Source organism: Nerophis ophidion, linkage group LG18 (assembly GCF_033978795.1).
Source record: "Nerophis ophidion isolate RoL-2023_Sa linkage group LG18, RoL_Noph_v1.0, whole genome shotgun sequence".
NCBI lineage: Eukaryota > Metazoa > Chordata > Actinopteri > Syngnathiformes > Syngnathidae > Nerophis > Nerophis ophidion.
This window is the reverse complement of record NC_084628.1, coordinates 2869293-2888999: the sequence shown is the minus strand read 5'-3', so window position 1 is coordinate 2888999 and position 19707 is coordinate 2869293. Positions and strand designations below refer to the sequence as shown.

General features: G+C 40.1%; 1 protein-coding gene across 1 annotated transcript; it reads left to right on the top strand.

The window, feature by feature from the left end:
• The first annotated feature begins 42 nt into the window (after nt 1-42).
• Nucleotides 43-18414, top strand: LOC133537492 (serine/threonine-protein phosphatase 2A 65 kDa regulatory subunit A beta isoform). Its single transcript, XM_061878550.1, has 15 exons — nt 43-201; nt 3885-3975; nt 4123-4223; nt 7093-7325; nt 7414-7561; nt 7641-7796; nt 7954-8068; nt 8142-8212; nt 10483-10617; nt 11184-11357; nt 11450-11510; nt 13853-14007; nt 17307-17449; nt 17518-17609; nt 17699-18414. The coding sequence occupies exons 1-15, from the start codon at nt 124-126 to the stop codon at nt 17713-17715; spliced, it is 1770 nt and encodes a 589-aa protein (XP_061734534.1). The 5' UTR covers nt 43-123; the 3' UTR covers nt 17716-18414.
• The last annotated feature ends 1293 nt before the right edge of the window (nt 18415-19707 follow it).

Below are 19707 nucleotides of genomic sequence, written 5' to 3'. Positions count from 1 at the left end.
CCGCTTGTCCCTTTCAAGTCACATTTGGTTGGCCTAAAGCCGGAAGAAGAGGGCGCCCCTGATTAAAGTGGGCCGGAAACCCCGTAGTTTGCAGTCAGCCACCACAGCACTGCAGTATCCAAAATGGCTGGAGCCGATGGAGACGATTCTCTCTACCCTATCGCGGTTCTCATCGATGAACTGCGGAATGAGGATGTTCAGGTAAGAACGACGACTTTATTTGACCCATCTTTTTATCCGAGTCACTCGTTTCTTAGCCTGTTGTCCGGTTGCTAGCTAGCAGCGAGCTAACAGCTACGCTGACGTCTCCTAGCAGGCCTTATTATTCTAGCAGAGACCATCTCTGTCTGCTCATTTTCTTCTAATTAACCTTCTCTAACCCAGGTTAACTTTTAAATCATTGTAATTAATTATACTACATGAATAGTTAAGATAGAATTGTGCGCTGGAGTCAATGTGTTTGTCATCGCTAGCATGACTTCAAGCCCGCCCATTTGTGTTCTTTCTATCTTATGAATGCTACTCAATTCTATAAAATTAATAACATTTTTTATCATATGTGTCACTTATTGACATTCATGTTTCCAGGTGACCGGTACCATTAGTCTTTTAAAATGACAACAAACGGACTCTATCGAGCGTACTCTACAGCAGTGTTTTCCAAGCACTGTGCCGCGGCACACTAGTGTGCCGTAAAATAGTCTGGTATGCCGTGGGAGATGGTCTAATTTCGCCTATTTGGGGTAAAAAATGTTTTTTGTAAAACCAGTAAGTCTGCAAATGATGTGTTGTTGAGTGTCGGTGTTGACTAGAGTAACCGTGTAATACTCTTCCATATCAGTAGGTGGGAGCTGGTAGCTAATTGCTTTTTGGCCCTAGTGTGTGAATGTGAGTGTGAATGTTGTCTATCTGTGTTGGCCCTGCGATGAGGTGGCGACTTGTCCAGGGTGTACCCCGCCTTCCGCCCGATTGTAGCTAAGATAGGCGCCAGCGCCCCCCGCGACCCCAAAAGGGAATAAGCGGTAGAAAAATGGATGGATGGATGTTGGAAACTGCAGGAGGCAGTGTGCAGGTAAAAAAGGCATTTAATGCTTAAACAAAAGGCGAGTGCCCCTAAGAAACGGCATTGAAGCTAAGGGAAGGTTATGTGGAACAAAACTAAAACTGAACTACAAAGTAAAAAAAACAACAGAATGCTGGACGACAGCAAAGACTTACTGCGGAGCAAAGACGGCGTCCACAAAGTACATTTGTACATGGCAATCAACAATGTCCCCACAAAGAAGGATAATCCATCCATTTTTTTACCGGTTATTTCCTTCGGGGTCACGGGGGGGCGCTGGAGCCTATCTCAGCTACAATCGGGCAGAAGGCGGCGCACACCCTGGACAAGTCGCCACCACATCACTGGGTAAACACAACTGAAATATTCTTGATTGCTAAAACAAAGTAGATGCGGGAAATATCGCTCAAAGGAAGACATGAAACTGCTACAGGAAAATACCAAAAAAAGAGAAAAAGCCACCAGAATGGGAGCATAAGACAAGAAGTAAAACATTGCACACATGAAAACGGCAAAAAACTCAATAAGTCAGGGTGTGATGTGACATGTGGTGACAGTACACCTACTTTGAGACAAGAGCTATATTGATGCATGCTTGGTTATGCTTTAAAGTCATATCCAATAATTGCGACGACGACTTTTTACTGTCAACTGAGTTTAGTTTTTTAATGATTTCTGCTGGTTTTGTGCCTCCGCATTTTTTTCAACGCAAAAAATGTGCTTTGGCTCAAAAAAGGTTGGAAAACACTATTAAGCTATATATTATTATTTTTTGTTTATTTGATGATGCCATGGTGACCACGCCCCCACCGCCACACACCCTGTGTTGTGCTGTTTGTCTTTGTCATAGCTTTTGCCATCTGGCTTTAGTGGAAAGGTTTTGTTTTGTAATTAATTATATTGTCTTGCGGCGTTTATTATGACCTTTCCCGATCACCTCGTATCTGCAGTTTCTTTGGTTTGCTGACACCACCGATGAAAAAAAAATAGACATGACGTTTAATTAACGTCCTTATTTATCAAAAGTGCTAAACACAGATGGTTGTAGTTGAATCAAATATATATATATACTAATTGTTGCACCCCTAATCAGTGCAAAAGTGACACGGAGTAATTACCCTATTGACTGAAATTGAAGAAGACCACTTTCTGAACAAAAAAAAATTAGGACGAGAAGGGCTGGGCAATATGGCCTTTTATTAATCTCAATATTTTTAGGCCATCTCACTATACACAATATATATCTCAATGTTTTGCCATAGCCTCGAATGAACACTTGCTGAGAATAATCACAGCAGTATGATGATTCTCTGTGTCTACATTAAAACATTCTTCTTCATACTGCATTAATATATGCTCATTTTAAACTTTCATGCAGAGAGGGAAATCACAACTAAGTCAATTGACCAAAACTGTATTTATTTAGCAGTGACACAAATATTCATGTCCTTTCAAAACAAAGTACAAGTTTGTCAGACATTTCATAAAACAGCTGAGTGCACTTTTTGTGCATAATGTCACTAAGATGACATATCAAAACAACACTAAATTAAAGTGAACTTTTTGTACAGAATACAACTACAATATTTCAAAACAAGTACACATTTGTGCATGATGTCACAATATATTTCAACAACTGTAAAATAAATATTAGCTGAATGATAGAAAATCAAATAGTGTATGTCCTTTGCTATGTGGTAGGTTACTGCGGACGTTATCTCCTGTTTTTGACTTTTTTTATACAGTGTTGATCTAGAAATGGAAGACCCCGGGCTCAATTGCGTCAGGGCTGGTTGCCTCGGCATTTTGTTGGTGAAACATGCAGATCTTCAAGCACTCCTTATTCTCTCACGGGTGACTTTTGAAATGATGCTACAAATTGGTAGTGCTGTTACTTTTTGTAGCAACGCTTTTGCAGCCTACTTGACATAATACGGTTGGCTTCAAGCGTAAAGATGTTGAACAGACACACCACCGCCAGACGATGGACGCTGTGCTGTTTTTCTTGGGAATTAATTACCACTCGCACTGCTCCGCTTGCACCACCTGCCACAGCTAACGTTACCCATGCTGCTACCCCTCTGCACCGCGAGGACGTATGACGTTGCACGCGCGACATTATGTGACGTATGCAGCAAGGTGCGCTTGTTTTATTTCTCTGTGAGGAGAGACAAGAGAGTGAGAAACGCCTGGAGTGTAATGCCCGCAGCTAAAAGCAACTGTAAGAACGTATACTCTAATATCACGATATAGTCATTTTCTACATCGCATAGGGACCAAACCACGATATATCAAGTATATTCAATATATTGCCGAGCCCTAAGGACGAGATTAATCATATTTTCTTTAATATCGTTGAAATATTAACTTGCGAAATGCATTAAATGGTGGTACTCTTTGGTTATCAGCATTGTCTAATGAGTAATAATTCCTCGGCTTCAGTGTGTCATTAGTGTGAGGGACCATAAGAAATGCTCTGACTCGGTTCGGGAGAATTAGTTTTTTTATTGTCTGTTTGCATGTATCTTTACAAATTTACTTCCTTAATATAAGAACACCAGGGTTTTTAATTTCTTCTATCCATGTGCACAACAAAGCAGATGGAGGCCAAAAGTACTACTGTGCCCAATTGCAAATTTTTTATTTTGTATTTTTTTGGAATGTTCTCATTACAAATTTAGGACTGCTTTCAAGTGACATCCTCACTCACCCAAACGTCCAGTCACCGTAATGTATAAGACAAGTGTAGACGGTTTACCTGTACTGTTGATATGACAATCAAATATTGTCTCATTTATTTTGAATGCCTGTTTCTGTGCAGTTGCGACTGAACAGCATCAAAAAGCTGTCCACTATTGCACTGGCTCTTGGTGTAGAGCGGACTCGTACGGAGCTGCTTCCTTTTCTCACAGGTAAACCATTAACTCCCAATAAACTTGCCTCTTTTTACCATGCAGCAGTTATGAGCTTTTAACGGTGGAGCTAAATGTCTTGCACACGATGCTCGTCAGCATGCTGTCACATGCTAGAGTTAAACCATTGATCTTTTTCCCCATTAGATACCATTTATGATGAAGATGAAGTCCTTTTGGCCTTGGCTGAGCAGCTGGGCAATTTCACCATGTTGGTGGGAGGCCCAGAGTACGTCCATTGTCTCCTGGTAAGTTTTGTGCCTCTTAGTTTAAAAAAAATCTGTAAAGGAATGTTTGATATGGCCGGAAATATATATACTGTTACACAGTATTTTGCAGCCTCTTGTGATATTGATATATATCATGATATACTATTTAGCATGTAAATGATAACAGAACCATTTCAAAACGGTTTACAAAGGCTCTTGATTTGGTTGTATTATTTTGGCAAAACTTTTAATAATTTCCTGTTAATATCTGGTGAGTTTCTGTTGTAAAATGGTTTCTTCTATATTTCTTAGGGAATGTAAATCAGCACTTATTCTTCTGTTATTTTGAATGTTTTACATTAGATGTAGGCAATACTACACATTTGGGCATCAATCCAATACTAAGTAGTAACGGGCAGTATTGGTCATACTGTTGTTCATACTTACCATTTTCAAGATCATTGAATGATTACATTTTAAGTACAGTCATACAAAAACACAAGATGGTGGTGTAACAATATCAATTAAATATAGAATATTTTCTAACATTGGCTGTAGTTTTAAATCCTTTTATTTTTGCCCTTAAAGTACGAGTACAGTGGAAAAACAAGTTGCCTTTAAATATAACTCTCAATATGGCTCGGGAATCTAAGTGAGATTGATACTATTTTCATCATATTTATTTGCAAACTTTAGAAGTCTTTTGTTGTCATAAATTAGATATAAAACAATATAATCGCTACAATATAGAAGCAACAGGGATTTATTTCTTGACTCTATCAATAACATTTTGATATCAACCTAATCACTGTAGTTTCAACCATACACTGATACAATACTTTATATTACTGTTGAAATTGGTATTGATCCGCCCATCTTTGTTTACGTTCATGAGCTCAAACTTAGCGGTTAGCATATCCTCTTAGTGTTAAATTGAGCATGTTTAGCTATTCTCGTCCTTCACTTATGATAATGCTAGTAAGAAACATGCACTTTTTTTGCTGCCATGGAGTCAAGGTTTGCGGACTTAAAAGAGGCTTTGCACTGGAGGGACGTTACATACTAGCGAGGAGGCTATAACAATCAGTGTTTTCCGATGTGTTAATTTACTTGTGGTTGGCAAAAATATATAAACAATTACGTTTGAGATTTTGCATTGTTCCACAAAACAGCGACTGTTTGTTTTCAAATTAAGAGTATAAAATGTATATATTTATGTATTTTCCTTTTGTGCCAATAACAATACACAATCTTACAAAAAATGCTGTAAAAACATACAGTGGGGCAAAAGACTATTTAGTCAGCCCCCAATTGTGCAAGTTCTCCCACTTAAAATGATGACAGAGGTCTGTGATTATAATCATGGGTTCACTTCAACTGTGAGAGACAGAATGTGAAAAAAAATCCAGGAATTCACATTGTAGGAATTTAAAAGAATTTATTTGTAAATTATGGGGGAAAATAAGTATTTTTGTCACTTCAAACAAGGAAGATCTCTGGCTCTCACAGACCTGTAACTTCTTCTTTAAGAAGCTCTTCTGTCCTCCACTCGTTACCTGTATTAATGGCACTTGTTTGAACTCGTTATCTGTATAAAAGACACCTGTCCACAGCCTCAAACAGTCAGACTCCAAACTCTACTATGGCCAAGACCAAAGAGCTGTCGAAGGACACCAGGAAAATAATTGTAGACCTGCACCAGACTAGGAAGAGTGAATCTAAAATAGGCAAACAGCTTGGTGTGAAAAAATCAACTGTGGGAGCAATTATCAGAAAATGGAAGACATACAAGACCACTGATAATCTCCCTCCATCTGGGGCTCCACGCAAGATCTCATCCCGTGGGGTCAAAATGATCATGAGAACAGTGAGCAAAAATCCCAGAACTACACGGGGGGACCTGGTGAATGACCTGCAGAGAGCTGGGACCAAAGTAACCAAGTTTACCATCCGTGACACACTACGCTGACAGGGAATCAAACCATACAGTGCCAGACGTTTCCCCTGCTTAAGCCAGTGCATGTCCAGGCCCGTCTGAAGTTTGCCAGAGAGCACATGGGAGAATGTCATGTTGTCAGATGAAACCAAAGCAGAACTTTTTGGTATAAACTCAACTCGTCGTGTTTGGGGGAAGAAGAATACTGAGTTGCATCCCAAGAATACCATACCTACTGTGAAGCATGGGGGTGGAAACATCTTGCTTTGGGGCTGTTTTTCTGCTAAGGGGACAGGACGATTGATCCGTGTTAGGGAAAGAATGAATGGGGCCATGTATCGTGAGATTTGGAGCCAAAACCTCCTTCCATCAGTGAGAGCTTTGAATGGTTGACCAAATACTTATTTTCCACCATAATTCACACATGTTTTAAATATTCCTACAATGTGAATTCCTGGATTTTTTTCCCACATTCTGTCTCTCACAGTTGAAGTGTACCTGTGATGAAAATTACAGACCTCTGTCATCATTTTAAGTGGGAGAACTTGCACAATCGCTGGCTGACTAAATACTTGTTTGCCCCACTGTATGTATATTGCCCACTTGAAGCTAGTTAGTCTTGCTGAATTATTTCTGTTTTGAAAAATACATATTAGGTATTAGTTATATTTTTTTGATTTTAACCCTAAAGTAACCAGAACTTGTATCTTAACACAAAAGATTAGATTAGTTTGTAATGGTGTGTGTGGTTGCCCTTTTTGATTTATATATATATATATATATTATTTTTATTTATTTATTTTTGTTAAAAAAGAAAAATGCTCTTTGGCAATTTTCGTCATTGATTCGACACGAGCAAAAAAAAAATTGAGAAAACTAAAGAGAACAAAATGTTCCCAGAATCTTTTTAAGGCAAATATCCAAACAGAAGTGTTGTTGAATAACATAGTGTGACCTTTCCCTGACATACAGCCGCCTCTGGAGAGCCTAGCAACCGTGGAGGAGACAGTTGTCAGGGACAAAGCCGTAGAGTCCCTGCGAAAGATCTCTCAGGAGCACTCTCCAGTTGACCTGGAGGTCCATTTTGAGCCTTTGGTCAAGCGCTTGTCCTGCGGTGACTGGTTCACCTCTCGCACGTCTGCATGTGGCCTTTTTAGCGTCTGTTATCCCCGTGTGTCCAGCACAGTCAAGGCTGAGATTCGCCAGTAAGTAAAGTGTTTGGATAGTTTTGCATTCCCAAACCAATTAACCTTGTATCGATACCGTGTCATTATCGTGTCATTTGTTTTTCAGGCATTTCCGCACCCTGTGTTCCGATGACACTCCCATGGTCCGTCGTGCTGCAGCATCCAAACTGGGAGAGTTTGCCAGAGTGTTGGAGCTGGACTATGTTAGAAGTGACATCATTGCCCTCTTCACGGCCCTGGCCTCTGATGAGCAGGTACAACCAGCACAACACTATAGATATTCTGCTGTTATTGACATCATTGGCTGAATCTTTACTATCCCTTTCCCATCAGGACTCTGTGCGTCTGCTGGCAGTGGAGGCTTGTGTCAGCATCGCCACTTTGCTGCCCCAGGAGGACCTGGAGACCTTGGTAATGCCCACCCTGCGACAGGCTGCAGAGGACAAATCCTGGAGGGTCCGCTACATGGTGGCTGACAAGTTCTCTGAGGTAAACTCTTGTTTGCATGGTCTTCCAGCCTCCCTGACAGAGCTTATTATAGCAAACATTTTTCTATTAACAAAGGGACTATGCAGCATGTTGATATTCTTGTGATCAAGTATTTGCATATTCAAAGAAATTGTTCTCAATTGATTATTTATTTTAGCTCCAAAAAGCAGTGGGACCAGAAATCACAAAGAATGACCTGGTGCCAGCTTTCCAGAACCTTCTGAAGGACTGTGAGGCGGAGGTCCGTGCTGCTGCAGCAAACAAAGTGAAAGGTGAGTCCATGAATACACTTTCATAAAAATCTCTTCTTGTCTGTTACTTGATAGTTGTTTTTAATGTTTTTAGAATTCTGCGAGAATCTCCCAGAGGACAATCGTGAACAGATCATCATGACTCACATTCTGCCCTGCGTCAAGGTAAAAAATACTTCTGTTTCCAGTTGAACTTTAGACTCATATCTTCTGAATTGAGTTTAAAGAGCCGTAAAATATATTTTTATTTTGCCACTTTGTTTATTCCACTCTGAGTGAAGTCAATTGACTGTTGGGAGACACAAAAGTCTTTGCAATGTTGTTAGTTAAGGATATTATTTTATAAATGATGCTCAAATAGCGCTGCTAATTTTAAAAGTATAAAAAAATTTGGCAATTAGGTATGTGACTGACTACTGTTTTTACAAAAAATATGAACAGTAACACATTTTATGGTAGGTTTGTAACACACTGTTAAAAAGAAATCCAGAAGGAAAAAAAATGTATGTAAATGAATTTGCATTTAAAAGCACATCTTTATTATAATCCCAAAAGAGGGCACTTTAATTTTATGTGCACAAAGCTGTTTTCATGATGAAGTTTAAATATTTGGTCACAATTACATTTGTTGTCTGTATTATTTCTAAACATTTCAGACAACACTAAAAATGAGAAATGTTATGGACAGAAATTAAACATATACTGACAAAAGCATGCTATTTTTAAACGATTTCCCCCCCTCAGTTTAAGGGATATTTTTCTTAAAAAAAAAAATGACCATGTGTACATCCCTTGACAAATCTCACTTGCTTTTATCATGATTCATGTGTGCAAAACTGTTGTATTGATTTTAAACAGCAGGGGGTGCTATTGTTTAATACATGAAACTGCCTTGAAAAGCAGATTTTCATCGGCATGTTCCAGGGATGTGATTGTTTTGTTTTTTCCTGGAATTAATTCTTGTGAATCATAACAATCCACTATCCCAATTTTTCCTTTTTAAAAAAATTGTGTTTTCCCCCATCACATCCGTGATTCTCCCACGTAAAACTAGCTTATTCATTCTGTTTTTAATAGATCAAAATGAGTCGGACAAACTACTAGGCCTAGGCGATATGGGCTGAAAATTAAATGTCAACTTTTTTCACAGAAAATATTGTTTGCGAGAATCGAAGTCGTGAGCCAGCGAGCGTATATTGTCGTAGTGTTCTGGGCAGCATTTAGCCTTTCTCGAAAAAAAATGCCCCATGCTTGCATAGTTTTAAGCCATTCAAATCGTAAAAAAGTTTCTTCAGAGTTCCTTGAGAGGTAATTAAGAAGGGGGAAAGATGTCAAGATTTTATGAAAGATTACGACAAAACTGTCACGCACTACAGTCCAAGGGAGCAAGCAGAGTCAAACACATTAAAGGTTTGTATATTTTCTGTAGAAATATTTTTCTATATTTATGTCATTCTGTGCTACTTAAACAGTTTATTTTCTGTGCTGTAAATACCCATTTTGAATAATTGTTAATAAAAGTGTTTACAGTTGTCATTCACTTCAATTTAAGTGAATATCACTCAAAAATAAAATATATTTTCACTTGAAAATATATCGGATATACTTCATCGTTCATATCACCTAGCCCCAATGTTAAAGACAATGTAAACTTGATTGCACATGTAATATATCACTATTTTGATGACTAAATAGTTTTGAAGCAGCGCACATACGAGCTGTCCGGTTTGGGTGTTGATGCTTTACTGATTGCTCGGTGTATTCTTCTTTTTTCTCTTCATACATGGTATCCTCATACATCCATCCATCCATCCATTTTCTACCGCTTATTCCCTTTTGGGGTCGCGGGGGGCGCTGGCGCCTATCTCAGCTACAATCGGGCGGAAGGCGGGGACATACCTTGCATAAATGACTCCATCACAAGTTTGTTATTGCGGTCTTGTTCGCCTTGTAAAGAGTTGCGTTTGATTTCCCTCATTTGCTCGATGCTGTTTTAGGTCCTGGAATGAATTTGATGTGGTGCTGCATTTTTTGAAACAAACTTTGCTGCGTGCAATCACTTCTTCTTCCATGCCTGTTGCCGCACATCTAAAACCCTTTTCTTTGGAACAAACGTCTTGCTCTTGTTACCATTAACATTAGCCATGTTTTGCTAGGTGTGTGAACCTCAAAGGAAGTAAGGGGGCGGGCAAGGGCTACGGAAGCTCATGGGGCCAAAAAGTAAGCCAGAGCAAGAGGAGACTTTTTTTTCTTTAAATAGTCAACAGAAAACTTGAATTTATGAATAAAACTGATACATCGCCCAGGCCTACCTACTACTAATTCATTATAGTTCATATGAATATGTAAAAGGAATAACCCTCTTATTTTACTATATGTGATTTTCTTGTACAAGTGTTTTTGCTGAACTCATTCTATTTTTGACATCTGTGCAGGAGCTGGTTTCAGACACCAACCAGCATGTCAAGTCTGCACTGGCTTTGGTCATCATGGGACTTTCTGCCATCCTGGGCAAAGATAACACAATAGAACATTTACTGCCGCTCTTCCTGGCTCAACTCAAGGATGAGGTAAAGGAAATGCAAGTTTATTTTCCCTTGGATACATTTTTAGTTTTCTGCCGTCTTATTTGTCTAAATGGGACTTGGCTCATTTTTATTGTATTTCCGTCATTGTCTTTCTGGGAGAATAGAGAGGATTGGACATGTTTATTAACTAGGAATAACAGTAGTAGAGTAGATGAGGGAGTCTTCTCTAGTATTGTGAATCATTACTTTCACAAAGTATATTCTATATTTGTTTGAAGAGTCATGACTGTCACCATCAAATCTGCCTTCCTTGGTCCTATTTAAAGTTGGCCCACTTTCTTCCCATTGCAAGGCAAGACCAACGGTGCCTAATTAGATTACTGTCCAAACTGACAGCTTTGACGTGCAAATTTAAATAAATCAAGGTGAGGCTCTCCTGAAGGCTGCAGTGTGGAGAATAGTTTGCCGACATTCAGTGTTAGATGTGAAATATATATTTTTTGTGTATGTTGACGGTCCTGAGCTGCTGAAGCCTTTTTAATGCGTCCATTATGTCAAACACGAATAGCTGTTTTCAACACCCGTTAAGCATGTTTTTATTTTCACAGTGCCCTGAGGTGCGTCTCAACATCATCTCCAACCTGGACTGTGTCAATGAGGTCATCGGGATCCGTCAGCTGTCTCAGTCCCTCCTGCCGGCCATTGTGGAGCTGGCTGAGGATGCCAAGTGGAGGGTCCGCCTCGCCATCATCGAGTACATGCCCCTGTTAGCTGGTCAGCTGGTCAGTCATGCAACCGAATCACATGCTCTCGATGATTGAAAATTCAGACGATCAGTTGTGATTATTTTCTTTGTTAATGTCTGTTTTCTCAGGGAGTGGAATTCTTTGATGAGAAGCTCAACACTCTTTGCATGGCCTGGCTTATCGACCATGGTAATGTGCACTCATGCTTGCTCAAGCTTTGATGGATGATTCTTGCCAGTAAACAATCTTACAAATACACACGGCTGTTACTGGATGAGACAAAAGGGGTTGCTGTTAGGGATGTCCCGATTAACATTTTTGCCCCTGATCCAGTTTTGTTGGCCTCAGATCTGATACTTTTTTACAATGGACAATAGAACTTACGATAGTTTTAGCAAGTAAGTAAAGTAAACACTAATACTTTTCTAAAAGCTTATCTTATTACATTTTAGAATGTGCTTGTTTTTTCGTTAATCAGATGATTTGTGGTAATGAACTTTACGAATTTTATCTGACAAGTGGCCTAGTGGTTAGAATGTCCGCCCTGAGATCGGTAGATTGTGAGTTTAAACCCCGGCTGAGTCATACCAAATACTATAAAAATGGGACCCATTGCCTCCCTTCTTGGCACTCCGCATCAAGGGTTGGAATTGGGGGTTAAATCACCATAAATAATTCCCGGGCGCAGCACCACTGCTGCCCACTTCTCCTCTCACTTCCCAGGGGGTGATTAGGGGGATGGGTCAAATGCAGAGGACGAATTTCACCGCACCTAGTGTGTGTGTGACAATCATTGGTACTTTAATTTTAACTTAAAATATAGTTCACAATGGTAAATAAATGGTAAATGGGTTGTACTTGTATAGCGCTTTTCTACCTTTTTTAAGGAACTCAAAGTGCTTTGACAATATTTCCACATCCACCCATTCACACACACTGATGGCGGGAGCTGGCATGCAAGGCGCTGCTTCTTATACGAGATTGCAATGCATACTTCACGTCCGTTGTGTCCTGAGCAAGACACTTCACCCTTGCTCCTGATGGGTGCTGGTTGGTGCCTTGCATGGCAGCTCCCTCCATCAGTGTGTGAATGGGTAAATGTGGAAGTAGTGTCAAAGCGCTTTGAGGACCTTGAAGGTAGAAAAGCGCTATACAAGTACAACCCATTTATCATTTATTTATACTTGGTCAACAGCCATACCGTTTACACTGAAGGTTGTGATACAAACAACTTTAACACTCTTACTAATATGCGCCACGCTCTGTGAACCCACACTGAACAAGAATAACAAACACATTTCTTGAGAACATTGGCTCTGTAACACATTATAAACGCAACATAAGAATTGCCCAGAATGCCATGCTAGTGGGGTTGGTGCTAGCGGGCTGTATAATATAGCCAAGAGTTATGGAGGCATGGCATTCTGGGTAATTCTCATGTTGCGTTTATAATGTGTTACAGAGCCGATGTTCTTCAGAAATGTGTTTGTTATTCTTGTTTGGTGTGGGTTCACAGAGTGTGGCGCATATTAGTAAGAGTGTTAAAGTTGTTTTATATCACAACCATCAGTGTGATCTGTATGACTGTGGAACAAGACCCCTGGTTTACACATAGTAAAAGCAAAATAAAACTCCTCCGCCGTTTTGAAAATGACGACAGGGGAAGCGTCACTCGTGATGTCACAAATTTGACCCGGCGGTAAAAGTAAGCATGCGCTATTAAATTTGGGGAGCGAGTTTGGCCCGGCAGTAGTTCAAGGCAGGCGCATATTACATGCCCGGCGGCTATTCAAGGAAATACGGTAGTCTTTTTTTTTTTTTTTTTCCCCCCTCAATTGTCCGTTTTTCCTCAAATGGTGCTTACATCCCTGATAACATTATTTGGGGAATGCCACATTGCTGTGTGAAGCGATTTTCCTAGGTTGTGTACAAATTGTACTTACGGGTAACTACAGCATGCACAGTTATGTGAATGAGGCTAGTGTTTACTGGTATCCAGTTGTAGAGTGCGCTCTTTCTGCACTTCCCCAATTAGAGAGATGTTTGAGGACAAAAGGCCAGCTGCATTACATCATTGGAATGTGTGTGTGGGGTGGGGGGTAAGGGCTGGGCTACTGTTACATAAGGAAGCACACAGAAACTGTTCCCTCACTCACTTCATATAAACACTAATTGTTGCACTGCAATAATCTTTCCTAAATCTTATTTTCTTACATAGTGCTATTAAATCATTGAAGTCTTAATTGCTCTTCCCTCCCAACACACACACACACACACGCATTTGGCTGGTCCTTCTGTCATTTTCACTCACAGTAGACAGCTGGGTTTTGTTTGTCTTAAAGTACAAACAGTCTTAGACTGCAGTGCGAAGCATCTCCGGTAGCACCGAGCGAGAGAACAAGTATTGAATCGTCAATGTAGCCATTTGAGACCTCTCGTGACTAAAGCTGGAAGACTAAATGCTGCAAATATCCTGATTTATCATTGTTTGCTCTTAATTGCTTATCACATTGATGGGTATTTTCTTCCAGTGTACGCCATCCGTGAGGCTGCCACCTGTAACCTGATGAAGCTGGTGGAGAGGTTTGGAGCCGATTGGGCCCAGAACACCATTGTGCCAAAGGTCCTGGGAATGGCCAATGACCCCAATTACCTCCACAGGATGACCACGCTGTTCTGCATCAATGTGAGTCACAAATCCAACCAATCCCTTTTGTCTTTTTTGACTTACCAGACTTTTCCAACTTTTTGAATGCTGCATACAAAATATATTTTTTACGTAAGTGTGAGGGCCCACAATAGTGTAGTGCAGTGGTTCTCAAATGGGGGTACTTGAAGGTATGCAATGGGGTACTTGAGATTTCTTAAAAATATTCTAAAAATAGCAACAATTCAAAAATCCTTTATATATTTATTGAATAATACTTCAACAAAATATGAATGTAAATTCATAAACTGTGAAAATGAATACAATAAAGCAATATTCCGTGTTGACAGCTAGATTTTTTTTTTGTGGACATGTTCCATAAATATTGAAATATTTCTTTTTTTGTGAAGAAATGTTTACAATTAAGTTAATGAATCTAGATGGATCTCTATTACAATCCCCAAAGAGGGCTTTTTAAGTTGATGATTACTTCTATGTGTAGAAATCCATCCATCCATTTTTCTACTGCTTATTCCCTTTGGGGTCGCTGGTGCCTATCTCAGCTACAATCGGGTGGAAGGCGGTCTACACCCTGGACAAGTCACCACCTCATCGCAGATGTTTAAAAATCTTTATTTATAATTGAATCATTTGTTTTCAACAAGTTTGTAGTTATTTTTATATATTTTTTTCCAAATAGTTCAAGAAAGACTACTACAAATGAGCAATATTTTGCACTGTTATACAATTGAATAAATCAGAAACTGATGACATAGTGCTGTATTTTACTTTTATTTATCTCTTTTTTTTCAACCAAAAATGCTTTGCCCTGATTAGGGGGTACTTGAATTTAAAAAAAATTCACAGGCGGTAAATCACTGAAGTGTAGTGTAGTTGGCTAAAACATAACCTTGATGGTGAAATATATCCATGTTTCCAGTAGGGCTGGGTGTCGATAGCTTCAATGTGTGTCGACGTATCTACATGGTTAACTTCTGAGAGTAGCGTATGTGTGTTTGCTCGAATGGCAATCAATGTGTTGACTGAGTGACATCAGTGAGTGGGCGAGTAAACCGAGAGATAGTGTGCAGTAGAGTGATGAACAGGTCCGGTTGTGTCCTGCAAAACTAATAATAAAAGAGATTGTCACAAATTGGCGGCCTCGTCACTCTGACCTGAAAGCAGAGCTTGGCAGACCCATTGCCGGGTAAAGTGAAGTGTGTTACCCCCGATGAAAACCACCGCCCTGGATTGAAAGTCTGCCCTGTGCACTCAACTCCAGTTAGCACAGGAGCTGCACAGCAGGAAAGGTGTAACAATTACATTATTACTTGTCACTCTTTATAAGTCCTTGTGCATATCTGAATGCTTATTTAAATGTTTGAAGCAAAGGTGGTAATACTAATCGCCACGTTTGGCAAGGTGCGTTTCAAAGCAACACTTTAGCACAAAGCGTTAACCTTTTATTGTTAATTTTGAACCCCGAACACCTCCATATTGCGTTTCACACACCCTCTTTATGAACTAGTAGGATTGCCATTTTTTGCCATTCCACTCCACGATGTAATTGCCTGTATGCACTCTGTGTGTGCATTTTGACACACTCAACACCATGCGCCTCGGCTCTGTCGTCAGCATATTGATGAAAAAGCGGTACTGGTATTTTTTAAAAGCAGTACTGTACTGTTTTCAACCTTCTCAATTAATAAAATGTAATATTGAGCCTGCTAATCATTCTGTAATTGAAGACTGGACCAGCACATGTTTATAAGAGAATTTACACGATATTTCAGACTGTCAGAAACCTACTCCTGCAATTGCAATGCAGCAGCTGTATCCAAGTACCCCATGTTGTACTCCATGAAATTAGGTACGTTATTCAGCGATCAATCGAAGCAACAGAATATAAAACGGTTGTTTTCTAATCACTTTAATCTATTTAATGGTTGCAGCCCTTGACACAAATACTAGCAAAACCAGCATAGCTACAATGCTAATGGTAGTCACGTAACTGGGGCGGTATAGTTCGGTTGGTGGAGTGGCCGTGCCAGCAAGTTGAGGGTTCCAGGTTCGATCCCCACCTCCGCCATCCAAGTCACTGCCGTTGTGTCCTTGGGCAAGACACTTTACCCACCTGCTCCCAGTGCCACCCACAGTGGTTTAAATGTAACTTAGATATTGGGTTTCACTATGTAAAAGCGCTTTGATTCACTAGAGAAAAGCGCTATATAAATACAAACCCTGTTTCTATATGAGTTGGGAAATTGTGTTAGATGTAAATATAAACGGAATACAATGATTTGCAAATCCTTTTCAACCCATATTTAGTTGAATTCACTACAAAGACAAGATATTTGATGTTCAAACTCATAAACTTTATTTTTTTGTTGTTTGCAATTAGTGTTTTTATGAAGTGTTCCTGAGCCCATGTGGTGATATGCTTTACACACTGTCGGTTTTTGATGCAGTGCCGCCTGAGGGATCAAAAGTCCGTAATATCGCTTACGTGCAGTGATTTCTCCAGATTCACTGAACTTTTTAATGATTTTACGGACCGTAGATGGTAAAATCCCTAAATTCCTTGCAATAGCTCATTGAGAAATGTTCTAAAACTGTTCGACAATTTTCTTACAAAGTGGTGACCCTCACCCCATCCTTGTTTGTGAATTACTTAGCATTTCATGGAAGCTGCTTTTATACCCAATCATGGCACCCACCTGTTCCCAATTAGCCTGTTCACCTGTGAGATGTTCCATATAAGTGTTTGATGAGTATCCCTCAACTTTATCAGTATTTATTGCCACCTTTCCCAACTTCTTTGTCACGTGTTGCTGGCATTAAATTCTAAAGTTAATGATTATTTGCAAAAAAAAAAAAATGTTTATCAGTTTGAACATCAAATATGTTGTCTTTGTAGCATATTCAACTGAATATGGGTTGAAAATGATTTGCAAATCATTGTATTCCGTTTATATTTACATCTAACACAATTTCCCAACTCATATGGAAACAGGGTTTGTATATAATTCACTTCACAACAAGGGCAGCATATATAACAGTAGATAGTATCTCCAGACTTTATGAAGGATTCAAAGCCTGCCTTTTTTCTTAACATACAAAGCTGAAGGTATGATGTCATTAAGGAATGTTTTTTTTCTCCATGACGTCATGACAACACAGAATTGTCTTGTCCGTTTCAAAAGTTGATTAAGCAAGTAATGGAGATGAAAGATTGCCATCATGTTTGCTGCTCATAAACATGGACATCTTACTGCTGGAACATCATGTAAAAGTCCCGTTTGCATGAAAAAGCATTTCCTCTCTTTCTGTGCTTCCAGGCTCTGTCAGAGGCGTGTGGTCAGGACATCACCACCAAGCACATGCTACCTGTGGTCCTCAAGATGTCCAATGATCAGGTGGCCAACGTGCGCTTCAACGTGGCCAAGTCCCTGCAGAAGATCGGCCCTATTCTGGATGCCAAGTATGTAGTGAAGATGGTGTGTGTGTGTGAGTGGTCAGACCAGCTGCTTTAGTCATGTTTGTCTGCAGCACCTTGGATACAGAAGTGAAACCAGTGCTGGAGAAGCTGGCCACAGACACAGACATGGATGTCAAGTACTTTGCCCAGGAGGCTATCAGTGGTAAGCACTCTACAATCAGTAATGAAGCCTCTTATTAATCATGATGATGATGATGATAATAATCATATCTTGTCTTTTCCTCTCTCCAGTTCTCTCCCCGCCGTAACTCAACCAACATGGCCTAAAAACACTTTTACAAGATATTTATTGATGTTCAGGATCAACTGGTAACTGTATAGAGAAATCTGATTTGATCTTCTTCTATTTTTTCCCCCCCTCATTTGTCATGTCCTGGCATCCTTTACCTTTGCTGTAAACGTGTGCTTGACGGGCCAACATGTTGTGTGGTGCATGCTGACTAATATTACTGTACTAGCTAGCCCCAACCTCACATTCCTCCTCTTTGTACTTCTTCAAGCAACACACTAGAATCCAAATTCTCTCTTCGATTGTCCTGCATCAAACTGAACTGATTAGAACGAGCTCATTTGTCATGTCCTCCAAACACTAACATTCACCTGGCAAAGAAAGTTGCTCATCAGTGCCATTCAGTGCTAATGTGCGAGTACACGTATGGATTGTAGTGCTGCCAGGGTTCTTAGAACACACAATGCATACTTTCCAAGAATGTTTCTGTGTCCCGAACATCAGCATCTGGCCAAATTGAAGTCCTTTTAAAACGTGACATCAATTTTCCATCAGCATTTTCTAATGAAAATGTGTTTTGACTTTTAGTATTGGCATCTTTTCTTCTGTTTGAATCCACTTCCTGTGCTTTTATTGTTCTTTTCAAAGCTACACACATACTTGGGATGCTGTACTACTGTATCTTGTTAAGAATAAAAGTAACTCCTTCGACACACAAGACCTCCTTTGTGACGTAAAAACTACGTAGATCTTCGAAGCGTGCTCTCTAACGACGACTGATCAATCAAAGCTCAGCTCCTGACTTCTGATGGTCTTTGTGGGGATGACATTATCCCCTCATTTGCCAGATATCCCAGATGTCCGCTGTTTAGAAGAATTCTGCTAATTTCCTTGCCAAAGTGGTATATTTTTTTAGATTTCTGTATAAAATCACTAACCAGACCAGACCGGTCTTTGGCACACTGGCTGGCCGACTGCCTTGAGTCAAAAACAGCTATGCTAGCCACGCACACTAGCATGTGCACACAATCTATACCGGGCCTGAGCAATTATTTTCACACGGGGGGCCAAATTTAGAGAAAAAAAGGTCTCTGGGGGCCATAATATCTATTTTTCAGAACACTGATACAAAACCTCACAATGTTTGATTAAACGCTAAAAACATTAGGTACAATTTCCCCCCCAAAAAAGTGCAGTTCCCCTTATTAAAGGCCTACTGAAAGCCACTACTACCAACCTCGCAGTCTGATAGTTTATATATCAATGATGAAATATTAACATTGCAACACATGCCAATACGGCCTTTTTAGTTTACTAAATTGCAATTTCAAATATCCCGCGAAGTATCTTGTTGAAAACGTTGCGGAATGATTACGCGTATCATGAGGCGTGCGCGTGACGTCACGGATTGTAGCGGACATTTTCTTTCAGCATTGATCACGGCTACAGCTACAAGTCATCTGCTTTAATCGCATAATTATACAGTATTTTGTTGCTGAATCGTTTGCAATTTGTTCAATTAATAATGGAGACTACAAAGAAGAAAGCTGTTTGTGGAAAGCAGTGTATTGCGGCCGGCTGTAGCAACACAAACACAGCCGGTGTTTTTCTTTACATTCCCGAAGGTGAAGCTTTACTATGGAACAGAGCGAGCATAGTTCCCTACCACATGTCAAACGGCAGGTTTCGGTGAGAAAATTGTGGTAATAAGTCGGCTCTTACCGTAGACATGAGCGGAGCTTGTGTCGTTCCTCGTGCACCTGTCAAAGAGGCAGCTGCGACTCTCTTGCCTCCTCAACCGGCCGCCCCCAAACATGGGTCCCCACCGTTGAGGAGGGGGAAAAAAGCTCAGCCCGGCCTGACCGGCTGCTTTCGCTTTGCCTCGTCGAGAAACGTGGCTTCCCTCAGAGACACTGGCGGTCACGACACCCATGGCCACACCCCCCCCGACTTTCAGGTACGACTATATAATCTCATTAAAACACTAGTAACACAATAAGCAGATAAGGGA

What these genes read in the sequence shown, in the direction of transcription:
- LOC133537492 (XM_061878550.1), top strand. Translation starts at nt 124, where the DNA reads ATGGCTGGAGCCGATGGAGACGATTCTCTCTACCCTATCGCGGTTCTC. An exon ending in TGCAGCAAACAAAGTGAAAG is followed by an intron (nt 8,069 to 8,141) that starts GTGAGTCCATGA and finishes TAATGTTTTTAG; the next exon opens with AATTCTGCGAGAATCTCCCA. An exon ending in CCACGCTGTTCTGCATCAAT is followed by an intron (nt 14,008 to 17,306) that starts GTGAGTCACAAA and finishes CTGTGCTTCCAG; the next exon opens with GCTCTGTCAGAGGCGTGTGG.